This window comes from Canis aureus, chromosome 3 (assembly GCF_053574225.1).
Source record: "Canis aureus isolate CA01 chromosome 3, VMU_Caureus_v.1.0, whole genome shotgun sequence".
Taxonomy (NCBI): Eukaryota; Metazoa; Chordata; class Mammalia; order Carnivora; family Canidae; genus Canis; species Canis aureus.
In genome coordinates, this window is record NC_135613.1 from 12811681 (window position 1) to 12838173 (window position 26493).

Genomic DNA, 26493 nt, shown 5'->3' on the forward strand with positions numbered 1-26493 from the left:
TTCCATCCTATCTGATGAGAAGTCAGCCATCGGTCTTAGTATAACAAAGTACCATGATCAAAATCAAGAAGCCAACATTAATATGATTTAACCTACAAATCTTACTCAAATTTCACCAGTTCTCGGGATCCCTGGGTGGCGCAGCGGTTTGGCACCTGCCTTTGGCCCAGGGCGCGATCCTGGAGACCCGGGATCGAATCCCACATCAGGCTCCCGGTGCATGGAGCCTGCTTCTCCCTCTGCCTGTGTCTCTGCCTCTCTCTCTCTCTCTCTCTCTCTATCATAAATAAATAAAAAAAAAAAAATTAAAAAAAAAAAAAAAAAAAACAAAACAAATTTCACCAGTTCTCTCTCTAATATCTTTAGAGAAAAAAAAAAAAGCATTGTCCAGGATCCAATCTAGGATCACACTGTATTTAGTCATCATATCTCTTTAGTCTCCTTTAATCTGGAACAGTTCCTTTCATGATAGATGAGCACAGGCCAGTTATTCTGTAGAATGTACTTCAACTTGGGTTTGTCTGATGTTTCCTCATGATTAGACTCAGGCTATGCATTTTTGACAGGAATATCACAGAAAGGAGATTGTGTTCTCAATGCATTAAATCAGGAGGCACATGATGTCTACTTGCCCCTTTCCTGCTGATATTAATTCTGCCGGGTTTCTCCACTATAAATTATGATTTTTTTCTCTCTGTAGTTAACAAGGAATTTGGGGGAGGAACTTTGAGAATCTATTGAGCTACTACAAACAACAACAACAACAACAACAACAACAAAACAAAACACATAAAGTCCAAAATTTTTCATCATCTGTTGATGCTTCTTGCCTGAGCAATTATTACTATGGTGGTTGTCAAATTGTGGCTTTCTAATTCTAGAATTCCTTCTATAATTGGTTGGAAGTCTTTGGAATGCAGTTTTAACAGTTCTATCTACTTCTTACTTGCCTTGTTCCTAGGGCCTACCCCTTTAGGGTTTTCAACTGAAATCCTGGGTCTTTCCTTTTGAGAGAAGTTGAACTCTGATCTTTTATCTTTGTACTGTGACTCTGCAAAATTCTGCTCTGGTTTACAGAGGTCTGGGCTTAGCTTTTAAGGTTGCCATCTTATAAAATTTCCAACTTCACTAAATGATATGAAACCTGAGCTTTGAGGCTTCTCAAGCCTTCAATTTTGTTACTCCAGCTCATGAGACTACAAAAACCTCTGCTAATTTCTCGTCTCACCTGCAGCCTTCTGCCCAGGGAAAACCTGGATCCTTAGCCTCTTGACAGAGTCAGCAAATCCAAGTGGCCGAAAATTGTCACTTTGCATCTCCACGGTTCTCCCCTCTCCACAAATTAACTCTTCTGGCTGCTGTTGCTTCTGTAACTCTCTAAACTTGAAATATTGCCTGTTCCTCTGGCTTTTCTAGTTATTTTCATTGGGAGTATTATTTGGCTGCCAACTACTCCATCCTACCCAGAAGTGAGATTTCTATGTTTTCCTTTTGGGGGGTTGCCTATAGTATTGCATCATATGGGTGTCTTATTTAAAAATTTAACCTTTCCTCTAATAATATTTATTTTCTCATTATTATAATAGGCACTGTAATAATCACCTTTGTAAATATGCCAATATACATGAGTTCAGTTTTCATAAATTTATGGATATAAAATCACCAGATCACAGAGTATGATGGTTTGCAGTTTTGACATTGTCAGCCCTCTAGTAAGACCATATGCTAAGCTGAGCTGACAGTGTCTAATAAGTGACCATCAAGTTGTTTTGAGAGGGTCACTATCTTCTCTGCCTCTTTAGATGCCTCAGAGGTCTCTCAACCCTCTCTGTTCCAGCCTCAGTCTTCTGTGGTGAGTGGACAAAGTAATCCTCAGATCTGGTGTGTGGTGCAGGGCAGCCCTGTCAGGGCTCATGTCTTGTCTTGGTACCAGCAGGTGATGGGGAGTGGTCCCACCTCCCTTTTGAGTCAGCGAGAAGGGACTCTCCCAATCTATGGTTTGGGTGTGAATCCTCGCTTTCTGGCAGAGATGGACCCCGTCAAGAATGCTGCACTCCTTACTGTGGGCAACGCCAGCCCTGATGATGAGGGCACCTACTACTGTGCCATGTGGTTTTCAGGCCAGTATGTCTTCGCAGAAGGTACCCGTCTGCTCTATCAGGGTGAGTCCAAGAGAGTAGGGGTCTGATGCCCCTAGTGTGTAGGGCTGCAATGGAATAGGTGGTAGTGGGTAGAAAGGTGGAGATGGTGGGGCCCCCTTGGAGGAAGCCTTGGTCAGCAGGGATGAGGGGAAGAGGGGAAGCTAATCAAGAACATTAAATCCAGTCCCTTCATTTGCTCTGTAGTAAGGTTACTGGAGGCCCAGAGAGTGAAAAGTACATGTGGCAGGGACAAGCTCAGAGCTCATATTCTGGCCAGAAGGCCAGCTGTGGGGGAAAGCAGATTCTGAGACAGACCAGGGAAAGCCATAGAGGAAGGGAAGAAGGGTCTCCAGAGGCCCCAGAAGGAAGGAGATGCAATAGGACTAGGGGTTTGGAAGAGGCTGGTGGTATTGGGTAATATCCTTCTTCCCTTCATTCCCTGCAGCTAAGATGCAGTCCCCTTTCTGGCCACCTGAGCTGAGCCTGTTCATCCCTGCCTCGGGTCCTCCCTTCCATGTACTTTGTGTGGCGCTAGGACACAACCCTGACCCTCTGAGGGTCTCCTGGTCCTGTGAGGCCAATCCCAGAAGGGAGAGGACTCCACTGGAGGAGCTGGGGATCCCGTGGTCAGCTGGCTGCAGCTGTGCTGGGAGGCAGCTGGCATGTCTGTGACTTGCCAAGGCTTGCACCAGAGCGGAGTCTTACAAGTTGTGCTACCCTTGCCCTGTGGCCAGTGTGAGTACACAGAACCCTGGGGGTTGTACTCTTGTATTCCTGATGCAACAACCTGGAACCCTGTGGTCAGTCGTCCCCCCCCCCCCCCCCCCCCAGCAAACTGGAAGGTCAAGACAGGCACTGCTGTGTGTGATGAAGAACCCTTGGCTCTGGCCCAGCTTCTGGGTGAAGCCTGGACTTGGCTTTGGAGCCTATGCAATGACATTGGGGGACCAGGTGTCCCTAAAGCCCTAAAACCAGCTCTGTCACTCCTGGCTTCCACATCCTCTCATGGCGAATGTCTATTTATTTCCTTTGGGGGATACAGCAGGGGAAGCCACTTGAAGGGAATCTGCTCTGTTCCAGGGTGCAAGAGAAGCCCAGAACCGGAGAACTGGAATGAAACTCCTGAGAAGAGTGGATACATTCCTCTAGGTATGGATCCCTAGATGCTGACCTGGGACCCCGCCCCCCAGGGGGCAAAGCCATGACTTGTCACTGTCAACGACCTATTCAGCAAGCATTTTTTGAGTACTATTTGCCAGGGCAGAGAAATGACTGGAACAGTCTGAACATTAGTGAGTCTAGAAGGCTAGGTCAGACACTGAACCTGGGTTTAAAATGCAAGGAAATCTGTCCTAACAGTCTGAGGACAGGAACACAGGGTATTCAGGTCAGAGAGCAGAGGGGCCCTCCCACAGGAGGTTCTGGGAAGCTCCCGTGAACACTGTAGAGTCAGAGCTAAGCCCTCAGATTCTGGCTGGAAAGGGTGTAGACCTAGTCAAGAGCACCTGAGTCTGGTCCCAGTTCTGCCCTCACCTCTCTGTGGCCCCTTGGCTGAGGCTTTTACCTTCTCTTGGGCTTAGATCCACCCACCTACCTACCACCCCCAGTCTAAACAGTCTCTAGCCTCTGCCCAGCAGATTCCAAGTCCTCCAAGGGGCTGCCTGTGCTCCAGACCCTCCCTCCTTGCTCCAGCCAACTTCCTCCTAGTCTGCTGCCTTTTGTGACCCCTTTTCCTCCCCCTTTCTCTCCCAGACTGTCCAAATTTCTCCATAAATATAGATAATTTGTGAAGACACTGTTGTGCTGTTGTTATGGGCAAGGGAGGTGGGATCCCAGGACCAAGACTCCCAGTGGACGCCTCTACAGGGTCGGCAGATTCTGGCACAGGTCAGTCACGCCAGCCTGGAGCCTGATGGTCATAAGCCCAAAGCCAACCTGGCTAGTCAGAGGGACACACATATGCCAGAGGCAGACAATCATGTTTTGCTGCTTACTGAGAAAGCCGGGTCACATCTGCCGGCTCACTCTTCATCTAGTTGAGAGGTGGGGGTCTAAGGTTCTCCCCTTTTTTGGTTAAAATCTTTTCATTCTTACCTCCTTTTGAGAACAGATGCCAAATGCTTCTGAGGATTAAAGTTGGCCAAGGACCTTTTACTAGAAAGATCGCACAGAATTTTACAGTAGGGTGATTCGGAGACTGCTAAGGCAGCACTGTCCCTATGACTGCTGTAGTGTTCCCTCGAGGGGCCACGTGCAGCAGAGCTAAGTAACCCACTTCTCCTTTGTGGGAATACCAATGACAAGGAGCCTGAACCCGGTGCCTCATTTCCCATGCTTACACCACAGTGGGGCAGCCTCTCCAGGACTCTAAAGACCACCTAGTCCAACTCCTCCCATTCAGAGTGATGGCTGCCCATGGCTTCCTACATAGAGTATTTGCAATTGAGACCCCAAGACTCCCAAGCCCTCTTCCTCCTTTCTTCTATACTTCACCTTCTCCTGGCCTCTACACTACACCATCTGTGTGGCAGTTGCTGAAAATGAATCTGAGGAGTTCTCAGGACACCCCAGTCTGCTCTCACTGGGCATCCCAGCACTCCAATCCTGGTATGCACATGTCTACTTTGAGAAATCCTTGTTACGGTGCCAACTCCTTAGCTGAAGACTTTGTAATGTCCCGACACATTTGCTTTGCTGACAGAGGAGGAGTCAGAAGGCTCCAGAAGGGTGTCACAGAGGTCACTGGCCCTGGGATTGGGCTGTTGGGATGGGGAAGCGAGGGCTAGCCAACAGCGGGACCGGGTGGGGCACGGAAAAAAAATGTGGCCTAGTTCTGGGCCCAGTGTGAAGGTGGCCACTAGAGACTGGTGCCATCAGTGTGTCCTATCTGTAAGGACAGGTCCCGTCTACGAGCTCTCCCCAGGAAGGAGCCTTAGTATACAGCTTAAACACCTTAGTAAAGTGAATTAATACCCAACACCTCAGCCTGAGAGGAAACCTTGGATCTGACCTCCTGCTCTCCTCTGAAGGTCCTACGTTTTACTCTGCTTGACCTACTGAGTTGAGGAGATAGAAAGGACGCCAGCAAGTGCGGGGAGCATCAGCATCAAGTTCCGAAGTGCACACAGCTGGACAGCTGGAGGGGTCCTCCCAGTCACCAGAGAAGATTTCACAAGTAAAAACCTGCAAACTCTTTATTAAATTCTCCCATTTCATCTGTACAGAAAAAAATGCACATTATGTTCAGGATCTCCGTAACATCTCAAAATTACACAGCATGAACATGTAAAAACAAGGAACTGCCGGGATTTTATACATAGAAAGAAAAATCATTTACAAAAGAGGCTTGTTAATTTTACTTTTTTTTCTTTCTTAAAAAAAAAAAAAAAAGTTCAAGGCCTAAGATCTCACACAGCATCTGCTGTCCAGTCTGTTTTCCCGTTTGGACTGACCAGGGAACACGGAGCCAGGAGCAGCCGCTCATGAAGCCTCCTGCTGCCAGCACTCTTGCCGGCCACTCCTCCCCGGGCACCACAGCCTGGTCTCACCTCCCTGGCTCTGGCGTAGGCCTGCTGGGCTCTGGGGTCCAGGTGTCGACTCCATGATGGGGGAAGGCAAAAACAGAATATAGAGGCACTATCTGAATTTTCTCCTTGCCCAGGGAGGTTTCTCTACTGCCCGTATCCTAACATCCCTACCGGTGTGTTGTGACAGATCTTGGGAAAGGGGGAGGGATCCTGCCATCAGGATCCTGTCACCACTAGCCCAAGCAGAGTCCCACTCCAGGCTCTAGATGACAAACAGTCCCTGGGGCTCCACCGTGACCTCACTAAATGGCTTGGGGAAGCTTGTCACTCTGAAGAGTCTGTCTGGGTTTGCTATGAGTTGTCTGTTGTCTGAGGTCGGGGCAGGAAGGGGATTTGCCTTCAAACTCACTGCCCTAACATGTGACTCTGGTCCTAAGGAGAAGAGGACCAAAAGGAGTGTACTAGAGAGATGGCTGACCAGAGACAAATGAGACAGTAAGAAAGACAGAGGCAGGCCAGAACATCAGCTCTGGCCCCACGGCCCTTGGGAATCAGGGGCCAGGGGAGAAGAGGTGAAGAAAGAGAACCGTCCCTAAAGGCCCAGGAGAAACTCAGGGTACTGGAGTGCTGCATTTGATAAAGCAACGCAGGTGCTGTCCAAATGGTGAGGAAAAAAAGGGATCTTTCAGGTTTCCCAAATTCCCAAGACTCTGAAATACAAATAATATATACCAAAATGCACACAATTCAAAAAGCCCTCTTCTTTTTGTTCTGTGGCAAAATCTAGGTGAAACATGTCAGGCTGGGTTGGCTGGCGTCCGTGGCTCTCTGTATCCACTGACGTAACAAAGCTGTCCAGGGAATGCGGCTAGTTTTTGTTGGGGAAGGGGAAGAAACAGGAAGTGAAGCCTTTTCTCAGAACTTGAGACCAGCTGAGAAAGGAGGCCCCATGAAGCAATCTACCTCTTCCCAGATGACTCACGGTAGTGGGGTCTTTGGGCTGAAGCTGTGCCACAGCCTGGAGGTGGGGAGGAGGGGAGGCATTTCCAGAGATCAAACTCACACACGAGAGTGAATCTTTTCTTGGGAAAGTAGAGGGAAGTCAGCAGAAAAGCTCCTTTCTGCTTTGTCTGATGGTATGTTTAACATATACAGACCTCGGGTAATACAGACCTCTTTACAACTGGATTCTTTTATTACATGACTTCAGGAAATGGGAAGAAGTGAGATCTGATCATGTCACCTCTCGGGGAAGCAGAATCTCCCTCTCCCCTTTCCCCAGTGGAGATGTTCACTGTCCCCCAGAAAAGGAAGTGGAGGACAGGAGACAGAGGAAGGCCTGCTGAGTACCAGAATCTCCTGGCTTCTTAGGATGCGCAGGTTCAGAACAAGCTGACGGACCCACAGAGCTGGGAGCAGTACCACAGGGTCTCCAGGAAATGCAGAGGAGGAAGGCTTTCCTACTCAGAGCAAACCCAAGCCTTTGCTCTGCTCCCACCTCGGCACATCTTGCTAGCAGACTCTTCCTGAGGAAGGCCAGGGACACACCAGGGTAAGGGTCTCACTTCCAGAGCTACCGTCCATGAGAGGAACTCAGAGGGAACAGTCCTGTTCTTGCCAGTCTGCCTGCACTTCTGATCTCCCAGCCCAGGAGAGAAGGCTCCTGTGCCTCTTGAATGTTGTGGAGCTATGTGTGAGTGCACGGACAAGACTAGATGAGTAACCTGGCTACTGTAATTTTCAGCAAGTGCCTGAAGTCTTGATCTTGGAATCCCCCAATACCCAATCCCACCCCCACCCTCCCTACCACCCCACCCCCCACCCCCCAGGGCCCAACATTGGCTGTTTGTTATTGTTCACGGGCTAGATACCAGAAGAGATTGGCTCTTCCACTAGGGCCATGGTTTCCTTTTTGATTAACCCTTGACTAGCTGATTTACGCACGACAGACCCAAGATGCCCAGAACCAGTGCTGTTACATGGAATGAGGGCCAGAATGGATACAGCTGGGCTGCAGGTTCAGAAGGTACTGGGCCCCCTGGAGGTAGAACACTGCTCAGGACACCACCTGGGACTCTCAAGAACCAGCCACACGAAACTATTCCAAGCAGGATGGTGAAATGCTTTTCTAGCAACAAGCAACTGAAAATACTGGCAGAAGTATCCCTTTTATTTTGACCATTTCTAAAGATGACAAATATTTCAAGAATCAAACTCCTTTTCAAGCATCCAGATTTGCTGCAGACAACTAATGAGACTGTCTCTCACTTCAGACAAAACCAAAATGTCGAGGCACATTCAACTATGGAGATATTTTACATACACTGGGAGGGAGAATGTACAGATGGAGAATGGTACCGCACACTCATCAAATGGTGAATGTTTGTTCTATCCTATAAACCACGCCAGACACATCAGTTGGGGGCTTGCATTTAGATGACATCTCCAGTTCTCCTTCCCAAGCTTCCACATCCCAGATGGGATCTCCTGGAGGTGGACCATCTGGACCAGCCCAAATCATTTCCACAACGGTGGTAGTAGGGGGCTGTGGCCTAGACTCCAAGAGTTTCAAGTTTTATGACTGAGTAATCCCAGGAAGAGCCTAAGAGCAGGACAGAGGGGACCAAGCAGCTTAGCAGCTCTCCTTGGTGACTGGACGTACCCCATGCAGTCGGATACAGCTGGCTTCTGGACCCCCTGACTCCAGGAAGGGTAGCAACAACAAAAAGAAGAAAACCACAGTATTCAAAAATATGTCAGTCAGATTAGACAAGGAGTAATTTGAATCAACTGATCCACAATCTGACCCACTTTGTATCGAACACATTTCAGGGGAGACAAATGTTGTGTAGGTCCTGCAGCCCACGTGGACGGTGGCAAAGGAGGGCCAGGGCAAGGAAGGGTGCCATGGTCTATGTGGACAGTTTTAGGCACGTGATTTATAATACTCTGTGGAACGTCTAACAGGTTAATAAAATATATATTATATAAATATATCTCCTACTGTACATGCCGCCTTCTGGTGCAGCCACCATAACTCCACGCCCCAAACTCAAACTAAGGTGTGCCAGGTTGCACTGTGATGCCTGCACCCCTCCCCGTTATACTCCAAACCTGTCATCCCACACTGGAAAGACGAGGGAGGATGGCCAGGAAGACTGCTTCCATAAAGCTCAGATTCTGGAAAGACTGATGAATCATTAAAGTACAATGTTTAGCCAATGCCTACTACAGTGGGTGTACGCAGTAAATGGAAAGGAAAAAAAAAAAAAGGAGAAAAAGCTCCATCTTTTAACATAGTTAACTTTCCAAGTCCTCTCCACAAAGAGGCATAAGAGAGCTTGTCTGGGAAGGTGGCCTTGAGCCCACAGAAGGGTCAGGTTGGACTGCCAGTCATACCCTAAGACCACGCTAAATCTGTATAAGCCACTGTCTCTGACCTGCACTGTTGCCTGAAACACAAAGCAAAGTGAATCAATCCCTGCCCCCTCCTCCCTGCCCTGAGCTCCCTCCCCTCCTGTAGTCATTGCCTCCTGACAGGCCTTCTAGAATAACTGCTATCCCTCAGCAGGGTCAATCCAAGTGTGGCTGAGTCCTGTGCTAGCCTGGAGGGGGAAGATGCCTGGGATCCTGCTCCTGGGGATGCAGGGTCCAGCCTCCCCATGCAGATCAAGCGACTGACCAGATTCACACACTTCTGATCTCCTCCCAACTCATGTGCCGTTGGCCTAGGGAAGCTCATGCTTGCTCTACTTCACTGAAGTGAGAAGATCATGGAAATACTCATGGCCTTGGGGTCGTGACCAGCAGTGGCTCTATTAACGTGGGAACTGGAAGGCATCACTATTTCAGCAGAAGAAAACAAGACCCAAAGCAGGCTGGTTAGTGGTTTCCCACTCCTCGGTGAAGTCCATGGCCCCCACATGGTCCAAAGGTGCTTTTGAGAAATGAGCAAGACATCCCAGTGATAGCATATTGGGTGTGTGTTTTCCCCTAAAGTCCTGCCTTCATTTTATAGTCACACAGAAGAAATAACCCCATTGCCCAAATCAAGCCTGGAGGAGATGTGTTACTATATACATTTTTTTCTTTCTTTAAAAATTTCTTTTTTTTTTGGTGTTTGTTTTTTTCTTTTTTTAAAAATCATTTGAGTTGCAGGTCAGGTAAGTTGGTTCTGGAAGTATTGGTAGTTCCATTGGTATGAGAGAGACTTGTCTACGGGCAGGTAAACCCAAATTTGCCAACCCAGGCAATAACCAAAGCGGCCAGCTGCTGATGCTGCACAAAATGGTCGAGGAGGAGGAGGACACCATGGACACGGGCGAAGTTGGAGACGGGACAGTGCAGAGGATACCTGCTGCTGCTCTAACGCGGGTGTTGGTGCCACCTCCGAGAAGAACGAGGTGAGTGGGTACACTATACAGGAGGGCTGTATACACTGGGCACCAACAGGCCAGGCCGTTCCTCTGCTGGTCAAGGTGGCTCTACCTGTCCTTGAGCTCTCGTGTTACTCGCTTGGTGATACGTCCACACATCAGACCAATCAGGAACAATATACAGATGCTCCCACTGATGACAGAGAGAATGTAGTTCTTTGATGGAGAGGTCATCACTTGCATGGCAAGGTCAGAGAAGCCATCTGCGGGGGCCACCTGGAAGGACAAACAGCAGCATTGGCCTCAGAGAGAACCGGGCTGGGGGCAGCACTAGTTCTAACTCGCCTCTCTCAATTCCTAGTTTAACTGATGCCACTTCTTTGGGGAGAAAGGACAAGGGACAAGTAAATCAAACACAGTGCTGCAATTCCTTTTCCTGATCATAACATGGTATATATCTACTGTACAAAATTAAGAAAATACAAAGAGGTGGGGTCTCATATCATTCATAATGGCAATCACCACCACCAACCTGACAGTAGCCCTTACACTGAAGACCTCACCGTGTCTGGGGCGCTGAGAGAGAGGCCCACAGGGTTTTGTTTTCCAACTAGGCTCTATGCCCGGCATGGAGCCAATGGCAGGGCTTGAACTCATGACCCTGAAATCAAGATCCAAGCTGAGATCAAGAGTCAGACGTTCAACTGACTGAGCCACCCAGGTGCCACACTGACATGTTTTCAATCATTTAGTCCTCATACAAATCCTTGAAAGTGGATTACTCCCATATTATAGATGAAGACCTAGAGGCCCAAGGGATGGGAGGTGGCTACTAGTACAATGTCACAGGTTCTTATGTATTCTGGTTTATTTTTAAAAACACAGAGAATGGTTGAGACCGTGTTGGATGCTGGTTCTGTATCTTGACTGTTTGTCACTCACCATTAAATCATGAGCATTGCCCCCAGTAGAAACAATGTGTGAAAGTGACTCAGGCTGGCAGAACACACAGCATCATTTCCACAGTCACGGACTTGCAGTCTAGCCAGTTTTCATCCTGTTGTCCTCGCTGCTTTCTCAAGTGGACCTCTCTTTATGCAGCCCACGAGAGCAGATTCAGGACCGAAAGTCTCCCCAGGGTGCACAGGGACCTGCTCTTTTGGGTCTCACCTTAGCCTCGGTGCCAGAGAGGGTCTGCCCAGAGATGTATATGTGCTCATCCCATACACACAAAGCAGAGTAGGAAGGTTTCGGATGAATACAGTCTGAGCACTGACATTTGCGGAGATGAGACAAGCAGTGGAGACATTCTGCAGCGATGCTTAGCAACTGACTGGGGCAAGTGGGAAGCAAGGAAGAGACTGGGCACCTCTCTGTTGCCTCACCTAACTGAGGGCTTCCAAGCCAACTATGTTCACTTGGAAAAAGGGGTGAGGGATGTGCTTGCTACTTTGACAGCTATGATCCCTTCCCTTCATTTCCCTTACATCTAGGTATGAAGACTTTTCGTGGTCCTTCCTGTAACCCCTGACCTTTCATGTCGGTGACAGGAGGAACTGGTCAAGGAAGAGGGGGCTATTCTCATGGTCACTATCTTAATGTAAGACATTCCCAAATGTCCATCCTGGTGTTAGGTGATACCAAGAGTGTCGATCTAGAAACCTGACTTTCTCACTGAGGGACCTTAAGGCAAGTCACAGTTTCCACCACCATAAAGTGAGGAAATCATCACTTCATTAACCTGCTGGGTTTCAAGGTTCAAGTGAGGTAATACGGCCATCAGTATGTTTTATACACCAAAAAGCAATAAATACATGAGAAGAACTGTTCTTCTCACTGATTTTATAGGAAAAATCTCCCCCAGTCCAAGTTTGCCAGGTGTCCTGATGTCTCTTTCCCTGATTATTCCCCTGTTTCAGCCTCACCAAGACCCAGGGCTAGTGTCACATACATATGCTCCTCCCAAACACTGTGTGGAATCAGAAAAACAAGCTTTAAGACAGCAGTGGCCAGCCTGCTTGCCTTCCCGTGGGCATGATGTCTGGGTTCTCCTGGCACGGTTGGCTTCAACCTCATCCTTTGGGTGACTTGCTTTCCCATGGAAGACTATGAGCAATGAGGAGAAAGCCCGCAGACACAGACCAGTGCAAAAGGAGATGGTGGCTGCGGGTGCAGGGAAGCTGAGCAGGCTTCAAGGACACCGAGACTTCTCAAATACTCTTACTGCTGGTCTCGCCACAAGGACAAGAAGACTGGTGGAGTATCTGGGGAACTGACTGAGAAGATGGCCATTTCAAGTAATTCACTTGGTCATTACCTTTGCTGCATAACTCCACATTTCAATCCGGTCATTGAGGCGTTTTTTGCACTCAGGTTGTAATCTCACCCGCTTATCCTCCAGGGCCTCCATGAGGCAGGACATTTCTATGGAAGAAAAGGCAGAAGAGTCTGAAATCATCCAGAACAGAAGTTTCTGTAAGCTTGGGGAGAAGGGGACCTCGCCACCAGACAATTCTGATTTACAGGCTATACAAACTTAAATTCATTCTAGGAAACTTGACCCAAGATTTAACTTGAAGAAGAATGATATTGAACTTCCAAGGCGAGCTGCCCAGAGACTCTTAAATCCTCTCTCATTTTTACTTGGCATGCCTGGCCTGGAAACAACTTTCTATCTGCCCAGGATCCATGCAGTACGGCTACTGGGAAAGTCAATGAAGCTGTTCTAGTTTGGATAAAGGGGAAGAGGGCAATGATGATGACTACGTTTTGCTTCCCTGATAAATAACTCAACCTTCCCTTTTCATCAAATCCTTACCTCTGGACATGGCTAGGTCAGTTCAAACCTGCAGGATTAGTCCTAAATTCATTCTGCCACAAAAGCCTAGTCCTGGCATCAACCAAGCCCCCAGAGGATGTTGTTTGTGGCTGAGCTGTAGCTACAGAACAGAGCAGCTCTAAGTGCTCTTAGAGAGAGTCTGAGAGAGTTCAGAGAGGGTCAGAGTGAATAGTGACTTACGACGCCCTCGGCCAGGGGTAATGGCTGCACAGTGGTGTTTAATGTCCAGGGCACAGGCTGTATGAAGGACTGGGTCCACAAAGATGTCTGCTTTGCTTTCCTTCAGCATGTTTAACACTTCCTAGGAAGGGAAAATCATGGTAGAGAGCCTTTATAGAGGAAATGCATCAGATCCATTACTGGAAAATATATATAAACAAAAAAGTTCAAGGAGAAAAGGTTGAGGGTTAACAAGAGAACTTACTCTGAGATAGGTGGCAATGTGGGGATGATGCAAAGAATATAGATTTTTTAGCAACTGATTTAATTCCATAAATACACTTGGAGACCTAGTGTAAGCAAAGCTCTGTGCTAAGTAAAGTGGAGGATTATAAAATCAGATTTGGGTTTTGGCAGTCTGGCATGCCATATTATTAAATACTAAATGTTAGTATTTATACTGCTATAATATAGCTATTTTCTTACTTTTATAAGAAGACTGCCATCTTAAAATTTTATGCTATCTTAAAATTCTCAAAGGTCAATGTTTACAAAATATTTCATATTACCTCCATTATCCTCAAAAGAAAAAAACAAACTGAGGAAGCATAACTTTTACTGGAGGTACAATTCTTACTGGGTTTAAATATGTTTTGAACATGAGGAATATAATCATGATGGAAATGAAATCAGCTCTGCAGTCTCTCCATTTATACACAATGAAAAAGTAGGTAAAGACAGGCCAGAAATGTTTTTTTTAATTAATTAATTTGAGAAAAAGAGAGAGAACACACACCGTGTCACCCACGTGCCCCCAGAAAGGCTTTCTTAAATAAAAATTAGTTTGCTCTCAAAAGAAAGACTATAGTCCCTGTAGAACAACAACAACAAAAACAAGAAAACAAAAACCAAAACTCAAATATTGTTCAAGGATCCCTGGGTGGCGCAGCGGTTTGGCGCCTGCCTTTGGCCCAGGGCGCGATCCTGGAGACCCGGGATCGAATCCCACATCGGGCTCCCGGTGCATGGAGCCTGCTTCTCCCTCTGCCTATGTCTCTGCCTCTCTCTCTCTCTCTCTGTGTGACTATCATAAATTAAAAAAAAAAAAAAAAAAAAAATCAAATATTGTTCAAAAAGTCCTCTTCAAAGTTAAATGGGATCATCTGATGACAACGCAGTCCAAGGAAAATATCTGGATTTAGCTTTCCGCCAAGTCCCCCCATTCCTCAGACCATGTATAATCGGAAGCCTTTCAGCAGATGAAAAGATGTGTCCAACAGTCACACTGGCTTAACAATGACATCATGAAACACTTTTTAAGAAAAAAATAGCTTTTTAAAAAAGATCACATATATTACCTTGTTGCAATTTTGTAAGATAATGTATATTTAGCAGTCATATTTTGAAAACTTTGTTTTTATATGCTAATTCTCAAATGATTTTAATGGATGCAGTAAGTGTACTGATTGATATCCTGGACTTGACATTTTGCTCTCGGCACTCTATTCACAGTGCCCTTAAACAATGGTCTGGTCATGCAGATGAGACATATTCACAAATAGTACATGTGAAAGAATACTTAAGTTATAGAGGTGATTGTCAAGAACCCAATTAAGGTTTTGTAATTCTGAGCCGGAAGGTTTAGATGTTGTCACTGAGATGTCAGAAAAAGGGATGCCTGGGTGGTTCAGTGGTTGGGTGTCTGCCTTTGGCTCAGGTTGTGATCCTGGAGTCCCGGGATCAAGTCCCACATCGGGTTCCCTGCATGGAGCCTGCTTCTCCCTCTGCCTATGTCTCTGCCTCTCTCTGTGTCTCTCATGAATAAATAAATAAAATATTAAAAAAATAAAAATAAAAAAGAGAGAGAGAGATGTCAGAAAAAGGAGTGAAAGCAGGCAGGGGAAAAGCTAATCTATGGTGGTTACCTTTTTACAGGTGTCTGTTTTGATTTTGAGCAGGTTAACTTTGAGGCACTCCTCTACTTGACCCGTCTGTTCTTGGGCTGCTGCTTCTTCAGCACACAGATTGGAGATCTGTTCAGGAGACACACAAAACACAAGGCCACCTCTAATCTGACTAGAAACTTCGTCTCTGCAACCTGTAGATTTGGTGATCCTCCCACAAGGACAAACAGACCCTCTCAAACAGTATTCCTGATGGACTTCACTCCCTTCCCTCCTGTACAAAATGCTGGGCCCCATTCTCCTTCATAGGAACTGGTACACAGAGTCAAAAACCAGTTAGTGTACCAATCTTTATGCTGCCAACCCTGAGATTTGAGTCAGACTGTCCCAGGACTGATCACAAAGAAGGCTACTACTTGACGACAGAGGACGAAAGTAATATAGCCAAGTGAAATACTAAAAGCAAATGCTTTATAAAGGTTCAAGGTCAACCCAGACTCACAATTTGGCCACACACACACACACACACACACACAGACACACGGGTTTTAAAACACAGACCATACCAAAGCTTAAAAACTTAGCCTTCTTTGGACAGCTTTATGAGTAAGCTTCATTTAAAAAAATCTTTAGCTATGATCCCCTAAAATTGACATATGTTGAACAAAGTTCTCCATATGGCTTTTTCTAACTAGAAAGTCAAATAATTTTCAAGGACAGGTGTTTCTTTAGTGCTATTATAGGAGCATTTTCTCTTTCTGTCTTTAAGACTGAAGAGAAAGAGAATACAGAACTTTTCTCTAATAAACATTTCTCTGACCAGCTCTGTTCACAACCAGCTTCATACCCAAATCCTACCTCATCTGAGCAGTGTAGCTGGAGCTGAGGATCTAGTCTGTAATCCAGAGCAGACTCCTGGATAATAATCCGGATCTGGTCTTCACAGTCTGAAGAGAGCCGCTACATGTGACAAAGGGAGATTTCACAGCATATCAGACAATTTCAGCTTTTTATTTGGCCCCTGATTTGAGAAGGTATGAAAAAGGTCTTGGGAAAGTAGGAGCAAGCTAGGGATTTTCAAAGAAAAACCTACCAGGAGTAGAGGGGCCTCTCCAAACACACCTCTGTGAAGAGTTCAAGCCAGTTTACCTGATCAGCATATCTCAGCTTGAGGCAAGAGATGACTTGACCTTCTAGCTCTGAATCATCCTTGGCCTTTGTCAGGATACCATGGCAGAATTTAGGAATGTCAGCTTTACAGGCTTTCCTTAACACAGGGTTTAAGCGGTAATCTAGAGTGGAAAGTCAGAAGTGCATGATAAAATATTCCACCTTGATTCACAAATATTAGAGATTTACCTTTCAAAAGGGGGCACTTTATGTTAACGACAACAAACCACTGATTTATTTGCTCAACACTGGCTGAGCTCTCACTATGCTGTTTTTTTTTTTTTTTTTTAAAGATTTTATTTATTTATGAGAGAGACAGAGAGAGAGAGAGACAGAGAGAGAGACAGAGGCAGAGACACAGGCAAAGGGAGAAACAGGTTCCATGTAGGGAGCCCGATGTGGGACTCGATCTTGGGTCTCCAGGATCACGCCCTGGGCTGAAGGCGGCACTAAACCACTGAGCCACCCTGGCTGCCCTAACTATGCTGCTTTTAACCAGCAATAGAACTTAATGAAAGAGTAGATGTGGAGACGAAGACCCCAGAAATTCTCCTTTGCAGCAGCTCTGCAGGGTCTGCTGGTACCAGTAGTAGTTCTCACAAAAATCAAGCAGTCACCCCCAACCTTCCCCATAACAGATGTTTTGGAAAACACTGAGTGAGAATACCCACTATGTTACAAAGTCTTGGAACTCAGAGCAGAAACTTCTCTGTTCTAAAAGACATGACCCATACATTCTCCCACCCCATGCACGAAGTTTTGTTAAATCTCTAGACTTTTCAAAGAATTCCAGCTATTACTCCTGTCTCCTCCTTCCTATGATTTTCATTCTGATCTCCCAGATACTCTTTGAAGAAGGAAGTCAATTTGCTTATTCTACCCTTAAAAATCCACATACAACAAAACTCCTGTAGTTTAATGAGGGAGGTATATATCAACTCAGTTCCACTGGAGCCATACTCAGTTGGAACCAGGAAAGCCAGGCCACGACGTTACCTGTGTTCTGGGTGATCTGGCGCTTGGTTATCATCTGTTTGCATTTGGGATCCATCAATTCACTGTTTTTATTTTGCTTCAAGCACTGCAACATGGTTTTGGAATCTGCTTCTGGACAGAACCTCTGCAAGAAATAAAGTTTTACATAAGTATTTGTTTGTTTATTTATTTGAAGTAGTTATTTAAATACAGCAATTAACATCATCCATATCATTCTTTCACCTACTGGTGTTCTAATGACAGAACAGGCTTGAAGATATCACTTGGTACAAGAGAAACAGCTAAGTCTGTATACGCACCCAGCCTCAACTTCCCTTTTCTTCATCTATTCTCTACTATATCTCTCATGGTTCTGCTACCCTCACTGTTTCCTATTTTGCACAGGACTGAATCTGTACATACATGGCTGTTATATTACATGTCATCTCCTGATCTTATATACTGTTTAAGTATGAACATAACACTGTACCAGGTGGGCCAGGTCACCCACAAGTCCTATCTACCCAATCCCAATGGGAAACTTAAAAATCACCCACGAGTCAATGTCAACAGTAATGTGGGGAAAGGACTGGTCTAGTTCATCTTTTAACTATAGGGGCTATAATCTTACTAAACTGTGTGGCTAGCCCCTGAACACTTGTTAATATCCTTCAAGTAAGAGAGATCCATTCTGGACTAATAATAAATTCCATCTCTATGTGCTAATCAACAGTCTATCTGCTAATTAAAGTCTACTGATATCTTAATACAGGTTGCTGACGTGGCTTGCTGACTGATTTTTATAAAAGTCATCAAAATCTTACACAATGCCCTGAAATCAGAGTCTGATATTTCTGCTTTTACATGGGACTCAAATCTTTTTTTTTTTTTTTAAAGATTTTATTTATTTATTCATGATAGTCACACACACACAGACAGAGAGAGAGAGAGAGAGAGAGAGAGAGGCAGAGACAGGCAGAGGGAGAAGCAGGCTCCATATAGGGAGCCTGATGTGGGACTCAATCCAGGGTCTCCAGGATCGCGCCCTGGGCCAAAGGCAGGCGCTAAACCGCTGTGCCACCCAGGGATCCCTGGGACTCAAATCTACCAGGCCCAGCGAAAGATACTTCTAATTTTCATAATTCTCTTTGGTATCTGATAGAGTAAGAAGTACCACTTTTTACTTTATTTTTTTTTAAAATATTTTATTTATTTATTCATGATAGACATAGAGAGAGAGAGAGGCAGAGACACAGGCAGAGGGAGAAGCAGGCCATAGGCAGGGAGCCCAACGTGGGCCTCGATCCCGGGACTTCAGGATTGTGCCCTAGCCCAAAGGCAGGCACTAAATTGCTGAGCCACCCAGGGATCCCCTGAAGTACCACTTTTTAAAAAGATTTTATTTATTTATTCATGAGAGATGGGGAGGGGGGCAGAGACACAGGCAGAGGGAGAAACAGGCTCCATGTAGGAAGCCTGACATGGGGGGATCCCTGGGTGGCGCAGCGGTTTGGCGCCTGCCTTTGGCCCAGGGCGCGATTCTGGAGACCCAGGATCGAGTCCCACATCGGGCTCCCAGTGCATGGAGCCTGCTTCTCCCTCTGCCTGTGTCTCTGCCTCTCTCTCTCTCTGTGACTATCATAATAAATAAATAATTAAAAAAAAAATTTAAAAAAAAAAAAAAAAAAAAAAAGGAAGCCTGACATGGGACTCGATCCCGGGTCTCCAGGATCAGGCCCTGGACTGAAGGTGGCGCTAAATAGCTGAGCCACATGGGGTGCCCAAGAAGTACCATTTTATTTTAAAGTATTATTTTATTTTTAGGTTGATTTTAATAAAGCATTTTATTTTAAACAAGGCATCAGAATCTTAGATTGACTCTCTTTATTTATGTGGATAGATCCAGGAACTGGCATCTAGGTTCTCAAGTCAGCCCTGCTGCAGAGAATGTTTACTGGAGAAGTGTATGACACAAAAGAACTCGTAGAACAGAAAAGCCTTTTGATTGTGGTAGGTGGATGATCAGGACATTTGGTGGTGGCTTTCTCAGTATACCTACCACTAACCACCCTAAAAGACTAATCATATATTCACTGATTATCTATTCACTTGGGCCTTAGGTAAAAGGGAGGTCAGTTAGCTTAGCTCAGTGGTTTTCAAATTTGAGCCTGCATCAAAATCACCTGAAAGGCTTGTTAAACCTCACAGCCCCGCTCCTAGAGTTTCTGAATCAGTAGATACAAGGTGGGCCCAAGCATTTGAGTACCCAGGTGATGCTGATGTGGCTGGTCTAGGGACCACACTAGGAGAACCACTGTGTCATCTGTATAAAAAAGGTTGAATGGAAAGATTACACAAATTTGCTCTGAAGTTTAAAGAAGCTGATGTTATTTTTATTTTTTTATTTTTTTTTAATTTTAATTTTTATTTATGATAGTCACAGAGAGAGAGAGAGAGAGGCAGAGACATAGGCAGAGGGAGAAGCAGGCTCCATGCACCGGGAGCCCGATGTGGGATTCGATCCCGGGTCTCCAGGATCGCGCCCTGGGCCAAAGGCAGGCGCCAAACCACTGCGCCACCCAGGGATTCCTGATGTTATTTTTAATTACCCTGTGCTTACCCCCTGGTTTTGGATCCCTTACCTTTATCATCTGCTTGCAGACTCTCATGAGCGTATAGTCTAGTTCTGGGTCCATCATCTCTGTCTCCTGCAGCTTAAAAACTTTCTGGTGGCAACGGGTACTTAGCTGCTTCTTGTTTTCTTTCAGACATTCAATAATCTAGGGCACAAGAATCATGGTCATGTTAGGGGGTGTACCAGAGCTTGATAATCCATGTGCTCTGACTGTAGCCTTCAGTCCTGAATGCACTCCCCCTCTTTCATTCCATTCCTAATTCCTAAGCAACAGGAATCAGAATTTGCTCAGCAAGGAGAATTACATTTATAGATTCACAGCTTGATGGCTAACAGTGAACCAGACTGTATAAAAATAATGGATGAGTTGAGCAGGCTGCAGTGGAGTCTAAAAGGAAGGAAACCTACTCAGGATTCCTGGTTTCTTCTGCCTTCTAGCTCTTCCTTGTCAAGAATTCCTTTTGGAGCACATATTTGCCTCTCTACCTTTCTCTGGAGCAACAGCCCTTGACTGGACAGTAGGCACAAGCCAAGAGGTTCAGTTCAACTCACCATTTACCACATGAGAATAGAGCATTAGATGCTAGGTATGAATGAGACCCAGTCCTTATCCCTGAAGAATATATAACCCCACAGGGCAAGTTTTTATAAACAAATAACTATAATAAAAAAGACAAGTGGGTTAACATAAAAGCATAAAAATGCCACATGATGGATTTTAAGATAGTGAATAAAGTGTATCCTGAAATCTGCCCTTCCCTACACCAACTTTTTAGATATTATAAACAAATGATAAAGAAGAGAAGTGGATGGGGAGCTGCAATAACTAGGGTTGTAAACAAAGTCATAAGACTTCTAGGAAATCTTGAAGGCACAACTAGGAATCACCAAGTAACTGAAAGGAGTAAAAGTAATAGAGCAATCAAAAAATATATTTATTTTTAAGATTCATTTATTTCTGAGAGAGAGAGAGAGAGAGAGAGAGGCAGAGACACAGGAGGAGGGAGAAGCAGGCTCCATGCCGGGAACCCAACGTGGAAACTCAATCCCGGGACTCCAGGATTGCGCCCTGGGCCAAAGGCAGGCGCTAAACCGCTGAGCCACCCAGGGATCCCAAAAAAATATATTTAATATCCTCAGGACAATACAGAAAGAAATGGTAAATGAGAATCAAGAACAGATGGTTGTGCGAAGAACCAATCATGGATCTTGGAAACAGGTGGTCTCTGAATGGACAGAGCTGAAGAATGCACGTATAAGATGGGAAGTGGAACTGAGGAATTACACCTCAATGCAGTACATACAGCAAAGAAATGGAAAGTATGAAAGAAAACGTTAAGAAACATGGAGGGCAGATTCAGATGTTCCAACTGTCTGAGTTCTAGAAGGAAGGAAAAGTCAGTGTTTGAAAAACCAGTAATTAAGAACTTCCTCAAACTGAAGAAAAACATGAATTTTAAGACTGAAAGAGCCAAGTAGGATAAAGAGACTTTATTTTTATTTTTTTTTTAAGATTTTATTTACTTATTCATGAGACAGAGAGAGAGAGAGAGAGAGAGAGAGAGACATAGGCAGAGACAGAAGCAGGCTCCACGCAGGGAGCCTGATGTGGGACTCAATCCCAAGACCCCAGGATCATGCTCAGGGCTGAAGGCAGATGCTAAACTGCTGAGCTACCCAGGTGTCCCAAGCTAAAGAGACTTAAAAAAAAAAAAAAAAAATTCCATCCATGATTACATCACAGCAGAATTATGGGTATTAAAGAGAAAACTCAGAGGAGATGCTCTGCACAGAAATGAGGATGAAATTGACAGCAGACTTTGGAACAGCAATAACAGATATAAGAAGACAACAAAGCTACTATCCCAAAGGCTAAAGCACCATGGGATGCCCTGAACTAGAAAAGGTAGTTGAGTCACTGGAAGAACATTAAAAGAAAAAAATCACTTGGTTGTACTTCATTCCTGACAATTTTGGGTAGGGCCCTGTTCTGTGCATTAAAGAAACAAAGTTTCCCAGGTGATTATTACATAAGAATAAGAACTAGTTAAGAACTTCCATGCAATGGGCACAGAGTAAGGGAGGTGCATGGTGTTAGGAAAGCTATGGAGAGGAGGAGGCATTTGAAGGATCATGAAGAGCTTCTCAGGTGGACATGGTGGGGAAGGACAAGGTAACCTGATAAAGGGAAGACAATGAACAGGAGATCAAGAGGAATGCAGGTAAGGAACTTCCTTTGGGAGAAGTCTGGTATGGCTTAAGGAGGGGATGATTCGGCTGGATAGAATGTGAGGAGGTCCCACCAGCAAAGAATTATTAAAATATCACCTTCCCGTTTTCATAATTAGAAAATAAAAACAGTTACCTGAGCATTGCCATACTGCACAGTGGAACAGTAATTCTTGATGTCGGTCTTGCAAGCTTCATACAGATCTGGTTCCAGGCGGATATCCTCTGTCTGCATGAAAAGGGAACCAGCAGAGAAAAGCGAGCTTATTCTAAACTGGAGATGTCAAATGTTCTATACACTCATGTATTGACTGGATCTTGTCTAGTGATCACAACTTTTACATAGCAAAGTAGCAGCAGTGTGGCTACCTTAGTACAAGGACATCTGGGATTTAGTTTCAATTCTGCCATTAACTAGCTAGATGGACTTTCTTTGCAAAACAAAATGCTGTCACTTGTCCAGGCCCCTTCACAGGACTGCTGTGAAATGATGTTATTGTTTGTTTTTTTTTTAAAGATTTATTTATTTATTTATGAGGGGCGGGGGGCAGAGACACAGGCAGAGAGAGAAGCAGGCTCCATGCCGGGAGCCTGACATGGGACTCGATCCCGGGACTCCAGGAGCGCGCCCTGGGCCAAAGGCAGGCGCTAAACCGCTGAGCCACCCAGGGATCCCCTGTGAAATGATGTTAAATCATATGATGTGGAAACCAGTTTAGAAAGTTAAAACCATTATGTAAAATATAGGGTTCTACTTTTATTATTACTATTTTACCAGAAGAGTAAAGTTCAAAGCTAGGGACCCAAAGTCTTAATTATAATAGGACATTAAGGCAGCTCCACTTAAACATAATTATTGAATCACTCCCGCCCCATAGGAAAATCTGGTAATGGAACTTTTGTGATATTATTGGTGTTCAGTATTCATTACTAGTTTTTCCTTAAAACAAGGTGAAGTGTGATTCACAATACAGAATATATTAAACATACTTTTAGCTGTTTTCTTAACATGGTTTAACCTCAAAAGTAAAGTAAGAAGTTTCCTCTTACAGTACACATTGCAGCTGACTTGCCAACAACTGTGTCACTTTAGGATCTGTAGACTGGAGACTGCTATTGGTCAGGGAGTGGGCAAAGTTCTCAAACTGGTAGACGAAAATTGAGGGAGAGGCACCTGGGTGGCTCAGTTAAGCATCTGACTTTGGCTCAGGTCATGATACCAGGGTCCTGGTATCAGGGGACCAAGCCCCATATCGGGCTCCCAGCTCAGTGGGGAGTCTGCTTCTCCCTCTGCCCACCCCCATCCCGCCCAGGCTTGTGCTCTCTCAAATAAATAAACAATTAAAAATATATATTATTAAAAATATATATATATATATATTATTGAGGGAAGGATCTTGCTATGGGCTGTTGGGAAGGGAGGTTTCCCTTTATACTTTGCTGCTGGAGACAAATGTTGCAGCAAGTAGCCCAGCTGTTTGCAGGTGGCCATTATGAGGGAAACCAGCCTTATAATTAAGCTGGTGCTGTTAACAGCAGAGACAATAGGGAGAGACCCTTGATCCTTGAGGGCTTTTTTTTTTTAAGATTTTATTTATTTATTCATGAGACACATAGAGAGAGAGGCAGAGACATAGGCTGAGGGAGAATCAGGCTCCATGCAGGGAGCCCGTTGCAAGACTCGATCCCAGGATCACACCCTGAGGTGAAGGCAGACACTCAACTGCTGAGCCACCCAGGTGTCCCTATTGAGGGCATTATTTTTTTTTTTTAAAGATTTTATTTATTTATTCATAGAGGGAGAATGAGAAGCAGAGATATAGGCAGAGGGAGAAGCAGGCTCCATGCAGAGAGCCCGAATCATGCCCTGGGCTGCAGGTGGCGCTAAACCGCTGCGCCACCGGGGCTGCCCTCTTGAGGGCATTACTGATGCAATGATTGTATCACATGCTTAGAGCCTGCCTTATAGTTGAACTTCCAGTTACACGTGGTAAAAACATTTTATTGGTTAGGAAAAGTAAAGCAACAAGCTGTCACATGGTAAAATTTCAGTGGAAGGCTCCAAGTCTTAACAATCACAATAGTGGCTTAAATCTTCCAATTTGCCCTCACCCTTCACCCAACTTTCTAGATCCTGCCCCTGTGTTTCTGGGCTCAGAGGCCATGCTAGGAGGCATTACCATCTCTAGCTCTTCCACCCGTAGCTGCTTGCGGCACTTCAGGGATACCCTGTGTTCCTTGGCTTCCTGGAGAGTGTCATTGCGCACGGTGGTGCTCAGGCAGATCACCACATCCACCCTGGCAAGGAAAGGAGAAGGCTGAGACTGGCTGGAGCCACATGAGAGCAGAGAGCTAGGCTGGGGCAGGGACCAGATCACCACCCCAGAGTGCAGGACCTCTTTACTTGCTTCTGAATACCTTCTCTGTAAGTCTCACTGTGTTCACGGAGTGCTAAAAGCAGTAGTTCCAAACGTCTGAAGGCAGGCTACATTCCTGCCTGGCAGGGAGGCCAGAGAGGGGACATGTATGCAAGGACAGTTCAATGTTTGTTTTGTTAAAAACATGTGACCAGAGAGGAATGCTGCTCTTAACTCTGGGCTATGTCTTTGATGAAGATTAAGATGGAAGAACTGGGACAGCCATGCTATTAAGAGCTCATCACTCTCTCATTGAGACCTAATTCTTAAATGAATACAGTTTTTGTTTCTTCACTAGACCTCTAAACTCAGTAAAAGCCCCTGCTGCTCTCCTGAAGAGCTGACATAATGGAATGACGTCGAGGGGAAGTGGGTTAAGTTCTCATTCACACTGTACCTTACTTCTCTAAGTGCACATGCACAGTCTGGATCTGCTCCCTCAGACAGCCCAAAGCTGGGAACATTAAAACGGCTTCCTTAGCCTCTGGGTTCTCCGTGTCAGAACCACCTGCGCCCCCTGTGGCTCCAGGCAGCTAGCAAGATGACCTGGCCACACAGTCCAAGTACTCAGTCACATTACTGCGGGAGAGTGCAGGCTTCTGAGGCTAATCCTACCAGAACACCGGATATCTGTCCAGACTCTAGGGAAGCAGAATGCATCAATTAAAAGCTACATACTTCTTTTTTATGTTGGGGCAAAGCTTCAACACATCCTCCTTGCAGGCCATTTTAAACTTGTAAGAGAAGCGAAAATCCTTCATCTGTACCTGAAAAAGATGATGAGAAAGAAACTCAGCAACACTGTGGCAAGCTCCAATCAGTAGTGCTAGGGAACACTGCAGAGTGCTGAAGCCTGCCTTCCAGGCACTCTGCAATTCTCCCATTCCCATCACGCTGCTCTCTCTGCCACAAGCGCTCCCCTTCCCCTGCCATCAATCAACCATGGTCTGCTCCTCACTCCCTGGCACTTCAATTTAAACACCTCCTTCTGAAGTCTTCTTTCTCCTTCACCCTTCAGCTCTTACAGGGCTTTATTTTTCTTCATAGGCCCACATGAGACTGTGTTTATTTGTAACTGTGTTTTTGTGTCTCTCTCACTAGAATAAGAGACATAGAATTGACTTGGGCAGGCTTTGTTTGTTGCCCACTGTCTCCAGTGTCCACACTCCAGAGGTCCTTGATATCATTTAGTAAAGGCAGCCAGATAGGCTGTAGGCCCTGAGAAGAGGTCAATTTTACACAAAGGACAGATTTCATCCTCCCGGGAAGGAAGTACTTGCTTTACCAGAAACACTTCCTTTAAATCTGTGCCAACTATGAAGAGTACAGTTTAACCTTATTTGGATGCCAGACCTGGGTAGTATGATTTAAGAAAAAAAAGGCTTAGGGCCTAGTGTACTGATAGATATTTGGGCTGCTGCACTGAAGTAACACAAAACAGCAGGCACTGCTGATACTAGCTGTGTAAGCAAATGCTAACATATCTTACAAAAGCAAGCAATGTGACTCACTCATCTCTATCCCCACTGGACTGCCTGTTCTCTAAGGGTAGAGACTCCATATTATTTAGCACTGCATTCCCAGAGCCTACCATTGTGCCTGGCCATAGTGGATAAAGACCACATTTTTTGAGAACCAGAAAAGGACATATATTTGGAAAAAATGATTTTCACAGAAGAGGTGCTCTGATGCTCTGGAAGAGAAAGGAATTTATAACTATCTAAGCAGCCAAGACAGGAAGGGTTTGCCTGGCGTTACTAACCAGCTGGAAGTGGGTGACTCCAATGGCGCACTTCTCATTCATATCCTTCTGGTGTTTGTTTTGAATCAGACACTCCATCAGGTCCCCAGAGTCAATCTGGTTATCTGCCACGTCCTGGGGAATGCAGTACACACTTATACTTAATTTCTAACAATTAATGAACAAATCATGCACCCCAGTTCATAAAAAATGAAAACAAGACTGATTCTAGAGCCTTCCTCAACATGATAAATCATAAATTATATCAAAATAAGCCTCAGAAATTATGAGGATAAACATTCAGTGGACTAGAGGTTGCACAGCAAGTTGCCCTGCACAAAGCTCCAACAAGAACATGTACTGGGCGGGGCCTTTCGCTC

The 26493-nt window shown here is 45.3% G+C and overlaps 1 protein-coding gene and 1 long non-coding RNA gene across 2 annotated transcripts in view; one reads left to right on the top strand and one right to left on the bottom strand.

Moving 5' to 3' along the window:
* Positions 1-696: 696 nt before the first annotated feature.
* LOC144309387 (uncharacterized) lies at positions 697-17232 on the top strand. Its single transcript, XR_013375393.1, has 8 exons — positions 697-1469; positions 1803-1852; positions 1937-2162; positions 2587-2876; positions 3222-3290; positions 3894-4748; positions 5171-11811; positions 11964-17232. It is a non-coding gene; the product is annotated as an uncharacterized LOC144309387 (long non-coding RNA).
* The window catches only part of GLG1 (golgi glycoprotein 1), a 148467-nt gene continuing 129791 nt past the window's right edge, over positions 7818-26493 (bottom strand). Inside the window, exons 15-26 of the mRNA XM_077890457.1 lie at positions 26135-26248; positions 25051-25139; positions 24136-24253; positions 22092-22184; positions 19734-19871; positions 17113-17236; positions 16096-16238; positions 15805-15906; positions 14968-15075; positions 13064-13184; positions 12362-12468; positions 7818-10320 (exon numbers count right to left, since the gene is read on the bottom strand). Coding sequence (XP_077746583.1) covers positions 10153-10320; positions 12362-12468; positions 13064-13184; positions 14968-15075; positions 15805-15906; positions 16096-16238; positions 17113-17236; positions 19734-19871; positions 22092-22184; positions 24136-24253; positions 25051-25139; positions 26135-26248 — 1425 coding nt within the window. The 3' untranslated portion in view covers positions 7818-10152. The remainder of the gene's footprint in view (positions 10321-12361; positions 12469-13063; positions 13185-14967; positions 15076-15804; positions 15907-16095; positions 16239-17112; positions 17237-19733; positions 19872-22091; positions 22185-24135; positions 24254-25050; positions 25140-26134; positions 26249-26493) is intronic.